This window comes from Pundamilia nyererei, unplaced genomic scaffold, assembly GCF_000239375.1.
Source record: "Pundamilia nyererei isolate P.nyererei 1_Seehausen unplaced genomic scaffold, PunNye1.0 scaffold00127, whole genome shotgun sequence".
Classification (NCBI taxonomy): Eukaryota; Metazoa; Chordata; class Actinopteri; order Cichliformes; family Cichlidae; genus Pundamilia; species Pundamilia nyererei.
The window spans coordinates 605575-620017 of NW_005187528.1; the positions used below are offsets into that span (position 1 = coordinate 605575).

Below are 14443 nucleotides of genomic sequence, written 5' to 3' on the forward strand. Positions count from 1 at the left end.
TGACCAAGTAGGGTGATTTATATCCCCGAGTCTTATGTTTCTATATGTGACACTGTCATATTTTTTTTAAAATCATAAAAATGTTGAATATAATGAATGTATTGATCTACTTCCTCTGCAACTTTTAGCATCTTGGGTAATGGAAAAATCACTTGTGGGTCAAACAGTCACTAGCCACTTTAGTTACATCTTGCTAGTACGAGGTTGGACTCTTTTGCCCTCAGAACTGCACTAACTCTTCAGGCACAGATACAACAAGGTGGAAGAAATATTCCTCAGAGATCTGGTCCATATTGACATGATGGTTTAACATCTTACTAACATCTTTCTCCTGATAAGAGTGGTACCCAGTGTGGTCTTCTGCTGTTGTACCTCATCTGCTTCAATGTTCTTGTGGATTCACAGATGCTCTTCTGCCCAATTTGGGTGTTTATTAGAGTTTCTATTGCTTTGCTGTCTGACCATTCTCCTCTGGCCTCTGTCACTTTAAGCATTTTCACCTAAAGAACTGACACTCACATGATATTTCCTCTTCTTCAGATCTATCTCTGTAAGCCCTAGAGATGATTGTGTGGGAATATCTCAGTAGAACAGCATTTTCTGAAATACTTATACAGCCCATCTGGCATCAACATCATGCCACATTCAAGATCATTTAAATCAGCTTTCTTGCCCATTCTGATGGTCGGTTTGAATTTCAAGTATTCATGGCCATGTCTGCTTGGCTACATGCACTGCTGTCATGTAATTGGCTGAATAAATGTCTGTGTTATTGATCAACTCAATGGGTGTACTTAATAAAGTGGCTGGTGAGTGCATATCACACTGGAAATATATTTTTCAGAGGTATTACTTTTATTGTAATTTGTTGGTAATTAGTCCAAATGTAAACATTCTGATGGTAACCATTTTCAGATATTTCATTAATCTGCAAAGGTGTTTTGAATATTTTAAATATTACACATCTAAAAAATAAGATGTTTGTTTAGGTTTTGTTTTAAACAGAAACATGGAAGTAGCAAATGATGGACATATACCCAATATCACGACTTCACTGTAACTTCCTGATATGTAGTATTTTCGGAGTCACCAGCACAGCTACATCTTAGTGATAAGATGATCCCAGTATATTATACAGAACTTTAGTTTTAAGTATCTAAATGAATGTTGTTTTGTTCATTTTTTTTAATGTAAAATTGATTGAAAACCAGAAATAATATTAGAGCATTTGAACATATCTGTCATATATGAAGAAAAAGCATGTATTTGACAAATGCAAGTTTATCAAATATGTATTCCGATTTTTTTACAAGAATTATGCAATGCTTCCTTCGACTGCGCTTTTATGCTGTTACATTTGAAAAAATGTATTTATATTTTTGCTGGTTTTTAAAAAAGAAAGGAAAAAAGAAAAGAGAAAGCAAAAAAACCCAAAAAACCCCCCCGAGTAAACCACAAAACTATAGAGCCAGCTTTTTGAATAGTTGCCTGTATTTCTTAGAGATTTGTGTGCACAGCTAAAATAAAAGTGTAGTGATCTAACTGTGATAAATCACACAACTTTCAAAATGACAGACGGAACTCACTATGGATGCAAATTTCTTGCTGTCGCTAACTAACATGCTTGCATCTGACCCATGAGTGAACTTGTGTTAAATAATATTTTCAGTGTAGAGTTCCCTGCAGGGAGAGGGCACTCTTTATACATGACTGTAAACTGCTTTAATTTGGACAAGCACTCAACTTAGCAGTGTAGTTTAGTTAATAATAAGTAAGTAAATAAGGATGTTTTAAAGTGAATACTGTCACCAATGTATTGAATAAATGTTATGCTTACTTGCAAATACATAGGCTCTTAAATATAAAACTGCTTCTTGATTGAGCATTTGTAAAACATTTTTAGAAAAATAGAATAGTTCAGTCAAAATTTTGCTTTTTAGTGTTATTTACTGTAAGTTGGATTAATGAGACCACAGACAAGTAGCTGCATTTATTTACACCCCCCCCCCCCCAAGTTTGCTTAGAGCCTGCTTGGAGCCTATATACGTGGTCGCATGTTATAGTGTTTTATGTGTGTGAATGTTTGCACAGAGAACCTTTGGCTCACCATTTGATGACAAATTGTAGGTCACTCGGACCCAAGTGGATTGTGGTATACTGGCAGACATGGCAAATATAACACTGGCACTGCTGTTCTTTACATTGCCACAACTTCTTTGTTGGCTGTTTGGTGTTGACCACTGGTTTTGAGTGGAGTAATATGAAATCAGGAGCAAGGTGTGAATAGAGCTACCTGTTTGTCATCAGGTGCATTTGATATGTTAGGTGAACCTGTAAAATTGGCTAAAAACTACACAGCTAAAAATGTAACAATTAAAAATCAACCAGTATAATATTTACTTATTTATTTATAGCTATTTTAGATTTAGATTTGTGTAGATATTGATATAAATTTATGGTGTGAGAGTGAGCTACAGAATTCACTTGGAATCAAACTGTAAATAAATTTGATAAACATCCATCCAACCATTCTCTTCCGCTTATCCTTTTCGGGGTTGCGGGGGGCTGGAGCCCATCCCAGATACCATAAGGCAAGAGGTGGGGCACACCCCGGACAGGTCGCCAGCCTGACACAGAGAGGCAGACAACCACTCACATTCACACTTATGGGCAATGTAGATTCTCCAATTAACCTAACACCACCAATTACATATCTTTGGTCTGTGGGAGGAAGCAGGAGTACCCGGAGAGATCCCACACAAGCACAGGGAGAAAATGCAGACTTCTATTTTGATAAACAGTCAATTTAAATTATACAATTTAAAAAAACGAACTGTATTATTTTTTTGTTTTTTTTGCTGTATGTTGTCTTACAAAAATATACAACATCACATGCAAAGTTATTACAATTTATTGCAGCGCTATCGCCAATTGATGATTTATTATTTTTGCAAATGACATCCTCCTTCACTAACAAGCCACGTGTCTGTGGCAGGAAGAATGACTTCTAACAAAGGAAAAGCCTGCATGCATCTGCCCACTTGTATGTGTCTTTGTATCAGCACCATTTTTCAGTTTAGAGGAGGTTTCTGATATAATCACAGCTTTCAACCAATAATCACTCAGCAGCGAGTTGAAGAGGGGTTAAATGATGAAACAGTGTTTCATTTGCTTGGCCTGAGCTGATTAACCAGGCTGTCCTGGAATTTCTGTGGCACCAGAGGCTCTTCCTAACTGACTGATAGGATATTACCATGACTATGGTACTGGCATGACCTTATGTGACTGCTTTGATTTCTGGGATTTTTCAACAACAGACTAAAAATATAATTGAAATCTTTTTTTCCTGCAAATTTAAACATATTAGGATTATTTAATAGGATTTAAAAACACATGATTTGTTTTTAAAATGTAAAGTTTGCTTTTGTTTTATAAAGCACTACACCGGGCAGGATTTTTGCAAAACTGACACAAACTGTTGACCTGTTCAGGATATACCTTGCCTTTAACCCATTACAGCTGAGGTAGGTTCCACTCTTCCAGTGGTTTCGGAGTAATATTAAAACAATTTCCATTGTTTTATTTGTGCTTCAGTTTTAAAGGAATTTTATAGAAAACAAAGGAAAGAGAAACCGAGAGGTGAAACGTACTTTTTCAGCACAGAGAATTACTTTTGTATGTAGATATGTTAAAAATGTGAAAGTAGTTTGGTCAGGAGAAGCATCGTCTCACTGTTTTTGTCTTTCTTCCTCCTAGGGGAAGTTGGTAAAGTACTTCAGCCGCCAGCTGTCCTGTAAGTGCAAAGTGGCCTTAGAGGAACGCAGTGCCGAGCTGGAGGACTTTCCTCGCCTCGGCCACTGGTTCCGCATTGTCAACTTGAGGAAAGAGGTCACACAGGTAAGCCGTGATACCACGTAGTAACCATTTTTTACACTCAAAATACATCTCATGATCATTGCTTCAAAGTCAAAATTTCAGATGATATTTTTCTGATTTGTGTATTTGACAAACTGTTCCAAGAACTTTTTAACACATTGCCTTTTTCTGCCTTCTTTCATTTTTAAAAAAATATGTTTTGTACAGATTTGAATAAAGTTTTTATACTTAACATTTAAACATTTCACTGTCACTATCAGATTGTAGCTTTTAGCAGTTGAGGTTTCCATACTGGTGACTGAGAGCGAAATCTGACAGCTCATATCACCCTCTGGCTAAAAGCTTACTAAAATGCTGTAAATGCCATAGCACTGAGTTTCGAAGTTTTCGTGTACTAGTGGAGTCTCTATGCATCTCATACTGGGCCTTTGTGTATCACCTCAGCTCACCCACTGGCAGAAAGGAGCTATTTTAGCCCCTTTCTTTATTGCTTTAAGCAGGAGGTTTTAGCAGTATGTGCGGTGTCGGAGATGTCCATATAAACATATGCACTGTGATTGACATCGTGGAGAGTCATGAGTGGAAACAACTGATGTTGAGCTGATATAGATCAATTGTTTCATGAGGATTTGGTTTACAGGGATTACTTGTAAGTTTGATGGCCTCATTATAGAAAATCCTGATCATCCTTAATGTTGTTACACTGTATAATAAAGAAAATTATCTATTACAGTAACTTATTCCATTAAATGTATATCTAAATATCTAAGTTTTTGAGCTAGATGTGTATTTGTGGTGGTCTTTAAGCTGCATGCATGTTGCATGTGTATATTTGATAGGAAATGAGTCCAGGTGAGGTGACCCTGGAGGGCTTGCTGGAGATGAGCGAGGAGCAGGTGTGTGAGCTGCTGCAAAAGTTTGGTGCCAGTGAAGAGGAGTGTGCCCGTCTCAACGCTTCCCTCTCCTGCCTCAGAAAGGCCCACCAGCTCGGTGAGAGTCCACTCAAAACACTCACAGATGAGCTCATACACTCACACACATGGAAAATACTAATCTTTATATAACGTTATCACTGTTTGTGTTCACTAGATATTAGGATATTTGTGTCTAACCAATGAAAGAAAAACTATGAATTATTTTCTGTGCACACTAAGAAAGTTCACTTATAGTGCGTTCAGACTGTATGGGTGCATACTGAATATATGGTATTTTTAAAAAATTTTCAATTTTTTTTTATAGCTTTTATAACTACACCCAGATTAAATATTTTTTTTATATGCTCTCCGAGCATATATTTCTGTATTCCAGTTTTCCAGACAAAAAGAGTTGTCCGGAGAACTTGATTTGTGATTTGCTTGAGTTGGATGATACATCTTGGGGAGCAAATGTTCACCTTTAGTTATGTTGAATTGCTTGTTGATTGGTTTGTTAGGAACTCGTGCATTATACGGGCGTTAGGCACATAGAGAGGGGGTGACATACATAATAATACTTGTCCACATTCACAATAGACTGCTGATTTTACAGTAAATCCATGACTTTTCTCAGACATATAACAGATCAATAAAAACTACTTTTAATGTGCTCTCACTACACAAATTACGACATATCACTTACAGTACTGAATTGCTGACTTCTAAAATTATTGATATTGATCTATAAACCTATACTGGTGTTATTAGGTCAATCTGTTCCACCCTGGAGGTCCCATTGTTTTTAAGGTTATCAAGGATAGGGGCAATGCCTGAAGTGACAAACCAGAGCTTTTGTGCACAATTATTAGAGCAATGTTATTATAATCAGCATTTGCTGACTAAATGGCTCATGGCTGCTATTTACACTTTTATTTGCAGTGTAGATTAGGAGTTCTTTTTTTCAAATCTCACTTTGGACTGATAATGATGAGGACATTTATCCAAAGAATGCAAATGTTGTTCACGCTGACCATAAAATTCTGATGCTTTTACTGACATTTAGGATTTATGGGGTTAAATATTAAGAGATTTTAATGAATTAATTAAATGATTGCAAATTACATGAGATAAAGATAAGACAATATGGTAATTTGTAATCATTTATTCACTGAATAAAAAAAAAATCTGTTACAGTTTTTTTTGTTGTTGTTGTTTTTTAAGATTTGTTTTTATATTTTTTCCCATTTATATATTTTTTTCCAAAACAGATTTTCACATTAATTTTTTTTAATCTTTCATTCCATATTCTCAGTTGTCATCAGTTTCAAACGTTAGCTTTTGTATGTTAACTGTCAAGCAGCAAAACATAAGAAGGTCAGAACAGGTATTATAATACAAACATTATTAAGACAGTAAAAATATTCACCAAAGCTTCCTCAGATTGGTTGTGTTGACAAATTTCACTTAAATAACAATGGAAAGGTTTACTGTATGTTTTATTTTTGCCAACACCCAGTATTATTTCATTTTTAAGTATAGTTTTTATTAGTATTTCCATTGAATATAATGCATTTTCACATATCGTTTTAATTTAGTTTATTTGTATTGAACTTAATATCCTGGGTAGTGAGGTGTTTCATGGGGTGATGATGAAAAGCTGTTTTTGTGAATGGGAAACGTATTACTTATTAAAAGTAAACTCACTTATGAAGTGACATTCAAGCCTCAATATCTTTAGTGAAATTGCTGTTGTTTCTATAGGTGGTGCTGTTTTCTTTTGTTCACTACCAACAGATCTGCCTTTCCTCTCAGCCTCTTCTTAATTTATTCATAGCACAATGAACTAAAACACTACAATACAACACCATCCCTGCTTCTATGCTACATCCAGTGTGTGAATGTGTGTGTGAATGTGTGTGTGACTGGATGTGTAAAGCGCTTTGGGTCCTTAGTCCTTAGGGACTAGTAAAGCGCTATACAAATACAGGCCATTTACCATTTACAACTGTTTTCAGAAAGACATGATAGATATGATAGATAATATGATAAGACATTCTGACTCAAAATATTTAGAATAACAATTTTTCTGAAATGTATAAACAATATGGTATTCCTGTAAATTATCAATACAGAGAGCAGTGTGTTCTTGTCCTTTAGTCATGTGCAACATTAATTTGGTAAAATGCTTATGTCTTTATTTTCTGTTCTCAGCGGGGCCAGACTGTCAAAAATGAAACAGGAAGTCAGATGTGTATCATTGCTTTGTGGTATTAACATATCATACACTGTCGGTAAATATGCAAAATTACTGCACTGATGCATTTGTTTAAAATAGCTGTTTTTAAGAACTGGTTCCCATGGTTAATCCACTTGTTCTAATTTGTTATTAGAAATGGAAGTGCATATTTCTTAGCAGAGCATATTGTGATAGCATATTGCCTCCAGCTGAGCAATAGAAAAATGAAATCTCAAAGTCAAACCCTTGTATTAAATGTCATTTTGTGCATTACATTATTACTGCGGCCTCACATACCTTTAACAATGATAAATCTATGCAATTATGGTTAAAATTATAAAGATATTTTAAAAAGAATATTTTTTTAATCTCCCATTTTGGAGAGACATTTTGTAAAAATTGTAGTTGTCTCAGTAATATAAACTGATTCTATATTTTTTCCCCTTTTTATTTATTTATTTATTTATTTATTTATTTATTTTAAAATCAAATGTGGCTGTTGGTAACAGAATTACATGCATAGGTATGTGCTGTGATGCAACAAGTGTGTTTGGTTTGTTACATGGTTGGCCCCCAGATGGCATAAACGGACCACATTTTGTTTTCAGTCATAACTATGACTTTTGCAATGATTCAGCTGAACCAGAAGGGGGCAGTAGAGTATCACTAAAATTAGGGTGGACGTTTTAGTAACAACCTTTAGTACACCCGTTAACATAGCATATCTGGTTCTCTTCGACTCCCACTCACACACAGAGCCACACACACCCACACATACACCCACATACCAGTAAGAACATACGCGCGCACACACACACACACACACACACACACACTCTGTTTTGTAACAGATGTCCTTTCAGACAGAAGACTCTGCTGAATAATTAAGCAAATTAACTTGATGAGTAGTTTTACTTCAGTGTGCCCTAAGCAAAACTGTACTTCATTAAAAGAGTGTTTTATTAGAGGAGGTGTAACATTCAGTTGCTGTTGACATTCAGACGAACAGGTCTTTTACTGCACAGTCTGAAAATCAGGCTCTTTGTTAGGCTGCTGGTGCTCGGCTGTCCTCTCGAAATATTCATGCTCTCTGCTTGTTTTTCAGTCAGTCTGCTGCTCTTGCCCACCTTCCTGTGTGCTTCTCAAACTTTTTTCCCCTCATCAGTTCGACTGGGTACCGGGAAAGATAATATCCAGAAAGGCAAACAGGCCAACCCCGTCTCATAGCAAGCAGTAATGCCTATGCTGTACCACACTGCAAAACACATGAATTTTCCATAAAGGCTGATAAATTGTAACTTGTGTTTTCTGGCCTGTTGTTTTCTATTAGCTGGTTGCAGTGTCACATGATTCCCGAGTGTTACATTTAAAGTCCCATTACTAGATGTTGCTTCGTTTTTATGTGTTTAAATTAGTTTTTATTAGCTATGTCAATTTTTTTTTGCCTTTTTCTTTTTGGTATGTTTATGCTGACTTTGATTTTAACTCTTTCTTCATTTAGGTTGGCACCAAAACTAGAGTTTGTGCTGTAGACCATTACATATTTTACTTGAAGACTGTCAACTCCAGTTTCAGAGCAGTGGAACCGCCTGATGGCAGAATCCATCAGGGGGTTCCACTCAGCGATGCCTCAGTCCTTCACGGTTCACACCGACAAGGCTTTAAACATCACTGGAGACCATGGAGACCAACTCACCTTTGTCATAACTGTCTATGACACTTCCTTCAATCTGATTTTGAATAAATGCAAAAGTTGAGGAAGCTGGGCTGCATTCATAGCCAGGATACATGTGGAACATTGATGATAACACAATTTAATGACGATTTCCACATAAAATGTTATAACTGGGGAATAGTGTAACCTAACAATAGCTGTGTAAAAGTACATATGAAGGCTACAAAGTACATGGCATAGATCCAAGTGTTAGTCCACTGTGTGAAAAGCCATTCCTGACCTTTGTTTAGTGTCATCCATTACAAGATGACTATTGCCAGGCAGGAGATGTTTGTCTGGCTGCAAATATCTTCTGTCCTAAAAATAAACAATTATTTGATTATTTAAAAAAAGGGGGGGGGGACACACAAATAAAGCTCAGCAATGTTTTTACACATTTACTTTCTTTGAGAAATCTTTGAATAAAAACCTGCTTTTGATAAAAATCAAACGAAGCCATAACAGAAAACATCCTTAATTGAAGGTCGGCTGTCTTCTTTGTCTGGTCACACATGAAGTATTCAGTACAGCTGCTGCTCCTCTCTACTGAGGGTGTTGCTTTGTACCAGTAGTCCCCTTAATGTCTTCAATGGTTTGTACAAAGTTTGACTAAAACACCCTGGTGTCGCTGGGATAATTATAGTGTTTCCCACTGATTTCTCAGTATCTCTTCTGGCCTTTCTTTTTGTGTTTTGGAACTCTTTCACAGGAAACTTGTCTCCAACTTTTTTTATTTGTTTTACCCAAACAAACCTAAAACTGGGAGTTCCACTAAATGATAACAAAAAACACCTCAAAAAGTTGATTCTGTTCATCTGGATGTAGCCTTTTCTTTCTTTCTTTCTTTCTTTCTTTCTTTCTTTTTTTTGTTTTTTACAGCTTAAAAAAATGAAACCAGGAATGTCATTGATTTAACTTTATCCGACTAATATTATTTCAGCAGAGAAAATAAAATTGGTGCATAACTTTAAAAAATGGTATGATAGGTTCAGTCTTATTTTTCTCATATAAAATGTAACACCAGTTTCAAAAGCAGAAGCACTAAACCTGAAAACCCGAGCAAATCTTTGAGCACTGATAGAAATTTCCCCACCAGATGTCACATGACCAAAGTCTATTATGACGATTTAGATGATCTTTGTTTATATCGTCAACATCTTTTCCTTTGTCTTCCATATTTTATCCTCATTCTTTTCTTTGCCTTTTTCTTTTTTTTTTATTTGGTCCATTGCTTCCACCTCCCTCCACTTCCCCCACTGCCTCTCCCTGGCTCTCCAAAGACAAGCTCTGGCCACACAGAGCCACTAATGGACTCTCTAACAGGGGGGCAAGCTAAAGATGTGTGAATGCGCAGCAGCAACTCCACCACCACTACCACACAAAGTGGTGAGAGGCACTTTGGGCTGAGAGAAAAACCTGGTTTTACACAAGCGTTCTTCATATTCTTGCTGAGAATACGAGCTGAGAGAAGGAGATGTGTCATAGCTTCAGAACACTGCCACATTTGCGCATCTGTATTTGTTTCTGTATTTTAATGGTATTGTGCAAGTACCTGTTTGTCAGAACATCTGTATAAATAGAGCACATGCAAAAGCTTTTTAAGGGTTAATGAGCCCCATGAGAACATTTAGCACACGAGGCAAGAAGTGGAGGATGCTCTTACGTGTTTTTTAATAGTTATATATTTCTTCTAAAAATCTGTAGGCTGTTGCAAAAATCCATATAAATATATATATTTATTCAACTGCCATGAATGAAAGCAGAAAAAAAAATATGTTGCTCCAGTTTGTGAGTCATCAGGAATTATGTTAAAATTGGCAGGCACGGACATTAATATACTTTACAGTCTTGCCAGCTTATATATCACATAACCAGACAAGTACAAAACATACCAAGTGAATGTATGTTCCTCTGCAATGTGGTGTTGAAGGAAGGAAACTAATGCAAGTTAATAGAATATTTCACTACTGGCTCTTGGGATTGCAGTCCACGAGCTGCAATGAGGATGAGTCATACAATTTGAAGGCAGCCGGTCAGTCGTTTGTGCTGCAATATACACACATTATCCAGCCCACCCCTCCAGACAAGTCCACACACACACACAAACTCTCGTACACGTGAAGAATTTTTTTTTTAAATTCGTGTCCTTGTGTTGATCAGCTATACTGCTGATCTTTGCTCGGCACGACAGGTTTCCTCTGTGCTTTTTCTCTGTAATCTTTGACATCTGAAAGGAATGTCCTCATGCCCTGTCTTCAGACAGCTTTACATGCATAAAAACACCTAATTGGCTTCAAATGCCATCAGCAAGAAAAAGAGATGAGTAAAAGCAGTGGATAGGGAGGCACAGAAGATGCGAGATAAGGAATCGGAGGTGGACAGGAAAGTGAAGAGGGTATGTATGGGGATGGGGGTGCGCGCGCAATATCAGGAGAGAAAATTAGGGCGAGACATAGGTGATGACAACGGGAGGTGAAGAAGAAGCGTCTTCATGTTGCGAAGAAAAAAGCAGATGCATCGGGAAAGGAAAGCGACCAGAAGATGCAACCCCCCACCCCCAAAAACTGTCTTCCTGCACACCCATAGGTGGTCCCTATTGGCTGTTAACTAATTAGCAGACTCTAACTTTGAGTCCCACTGATTACACTGCAAGAACATCCACAAACCCCCAATTCAAAAGAGTCAAGATTAAAAAGGGAGACTGCATATATTGAACTCAGCCATTGCCCTTTTCACCAAATCCTGTTTACAGTGGCGGTGAGATAGACCAGCTACTGTCCCAGTGGCATTTCATTGCCATTTAGCCTAAAGAAGCAACACATTTAGAGGTAATTAGTCCAATTATGAGGCTGTTATCTGCATTTCTCAAAGCCTCGCCACGTGTTAAGCTCGCACCATTAATGGTGTTGGGGCGTGCTATTTGCATTAATCACTGCAGTTTCTCGACAGTTGATGTGGAGATGCAGGGTTATTCAGGTGAGAGCAGAGAATGGAAGATTGATGATGATGTGGCTCCAGAATTACATCTGAAGTTATGCATAAACATGGCCAACATCTGCTAATAAAAGGGGTGAAACACAGAAAGGGCTCATTAAACTAAAGGCCTGACCATAAAGAAAGTTTTGTTTTTTGTTTGTTTGTTTTTTTTAAACCCGAGAAGGTTATGGAATCTTATGGAAGAGCCTTTTGTCTTTTTATGTATTTACATACACCTTTTAGGAATTTGTTATCTATAAATAGCAATTCTGAGGCAAGATATAACGAGAAAGGGAGGAAGAAAAACTGAATACACTGAACATGAGACAAGGGACTATCAAAATAAAACCGGAAACATGAGACACGAACTGACAGAATACAAGGACTAGAGGGAGTGAGAGACACGACTGGAACACGGATGAATAAACATTCAGACAGAACTTATCCTACATGATAGACATGACAGACCAAATACAAAGAACGCAGGAAGGAGACAGAGAGACACCAAAGTGGAAATGCAAAAGGACCTAAACAATCTAATCAGAGCTTGTAAGCACAAGAAAACTAAACATAAGTCACTCAGAGTATAACTAAACTCAGAATTCAGAACTTCAACCAGATTCAAACTGTCCAAATACTGAACCACTGGGTTACAGATCCAGCATCATGAGCACTGGCCGATTGGCAGTGTTCAATTAACAAAATCTGAGCTTGATTTAAAGACTTTAATCTGTAGCTTTTCATTGGAATTTTAAATATAAGATATAAAGAGTCAGAGGCTGATAAAACAAAATAAACCTGTCAGATGTATCAAAGCAGTGGCCAAATCAACAGTATAAGACAGTCTTAAAAAATAATAAACTGGCCAACTCTACAACAGTGAAAGGCCTGAAAGACCATTGAAGACAGCTAAAGTGCATAATGACAGAATTATTCACAACATCTAACCAAGTAAAGCACATGCTTGAAGAGGCTGGCTTGTCACTATCACAATCTACAATCAAGAGATGTCTTCATGAATGTAATTACAAATAGTTTGCTACAAGGTGCAAAGAATAAGAAGACCACTCAAGAAAAAGGTCAGATTTTATCAGAAAGCATCGAAAAAGACCTGCACAGTTTTGAAAAAATAATTTGAAGGACCAAGATTGAGTTGTACCAGAATGAGGGGAAGAGAGCAACATCTCAAGAAATGAAACAGAGCATTTAGGGGTGTCCATGGATTGCTAGGGATTTTCATCCATATATCAAAAACAATTCTTGAGTTTAAATTTGTCCAGTAAGCTTGTCCAGTTAATTTTGAGCAAAATGGAGAAAATGGGGCCACGTGTACTAGAAATTGCTATAATTCTTAAAATAAAGAAACCCTTTTTATTCTATGGTAAAACATTTTTTGCTCACACTGTATAATCTTATCATCTAGTGCCACTAACAACCCACACTTATAAGTCTATACTCTCCTTAGTATTATTACAGTGCGAGAATGTGCACCATGTAAAAACAAAAGAACCAGGAAGAGAATTATTAATTAGCTTTAGAGTTTCCAATCAAATCACATTTAAAACTTACCCTGGTTTTGTTTGCCTCAAATGAAAGAGAATATCTGATCTCATTATGACATTCAGAGCTAATGAAAGCAGAAATCAACCAGGACTGTCTCTCATATTATAAGATGGCTTAAGAATTGGACACTGATTTATTGCTCAGATCATCATCATCAATTCATTTTCATCAATTGGGAATCAAAAGTGGCTCAAAGTATATTTTGATCATTTTACAGTTTCACACAGTTAATAAAGTTTTGTTTAGTAATAAAATAATAAAAAAACCCATAAAATAATGCAGTTTTAAGGGCACTGGAAGAAAGCCTCAGCAGAAAAACGATTGAATAGCAAAGCATTGATGTCAGCAGGTTATTGTCTTGTTGATATGCCTTTTGCCCCATGAAGTTAGGGTTATTTAAATTATTAATTACACATTATATAAAGAGCATTTTTAATATCAAAACTCTCCATGAAATGCAACTTCAAAAATGTACTGTCTAACGAGCACAAGACACACAAATTAACTTAAATCACAGATCTCAAAGGGGTTACGCTCAGTATGTGTTCTTCATCTAATTTAGCAGCGAGCTGTTTCTGATTTGCCTCAGGCTTTTGCTTAGGTGAGATGATCTGAAACAAGAAATTCATCAGTCAGCTCCTGTTACTATTTTGCTAAAGCTGTTGCTAAGATACTAGTGTGCTTCATGGACTGAATCAGGACTTGAAGCAACAGTTTTATTAGTGTGATTCAAGTTCATTGCTTCTCATGCAGAGAAATTTCACTTGGGTATCAGCTTAATAAACACTGTCAAAAGTATTTTTTAAGTGAGGCAGGCTTATACAAGAGTATAACTGCCAAAAGGAATATTGTAATTTAAATCATCGATGTTGGCATATCCAAAAGCTACCTATTTGGTAATTGGACAGTCCGAAGGTATTAAACACCCTTCAATCAGCCCCAGTCTGCTATCTAATGTCTCTCACCCGTAAGCTATAAAACCTATCGGTGGTCTTTGATTATTCATGTTGGGTCAAGCAGAATTTTTACACTTCTGAGTGGCTTGTCATGGTTTTATTTCTGCTAATAAAGAAGGGATGATTGAGGAACATCTGTGGATGAGCACTCCTTTACAGCCTGTCTTTCTAAAGGATTTTGCAGCTATGAATTGTGGCTTTAGATATA

At 36.7% G+C, this 14443-nt stretch overlaps 1 protein-coding gene across 3 annotated transcripts in view; it reads left to right on the plus strand.

Annotated features, from left to right (window-relative positions):
- Positions 1-14443, plus strand: part of ksr2 (kinase suppressor of ras 2) — a 108913-nt gene that overhangs the window by 9366 nt on the left and 85104 nt on the right. For all 3 annotated transcript variants that reach the window (XM_005743061.2, XM_013913349.1, XM_013913350.1), the window contains exons 2-3: positions 3757-3897; positions 4716-4866. In XM_005743061.2, coding sequence (XP_005743118.1) covers positions 3757-3897; positions 4716-4866 — 292 coding nt within the window. The remainder of the gene's footprint in view (positions 1-3756; positions 3898-4715; positions 4867-14443) is intronic.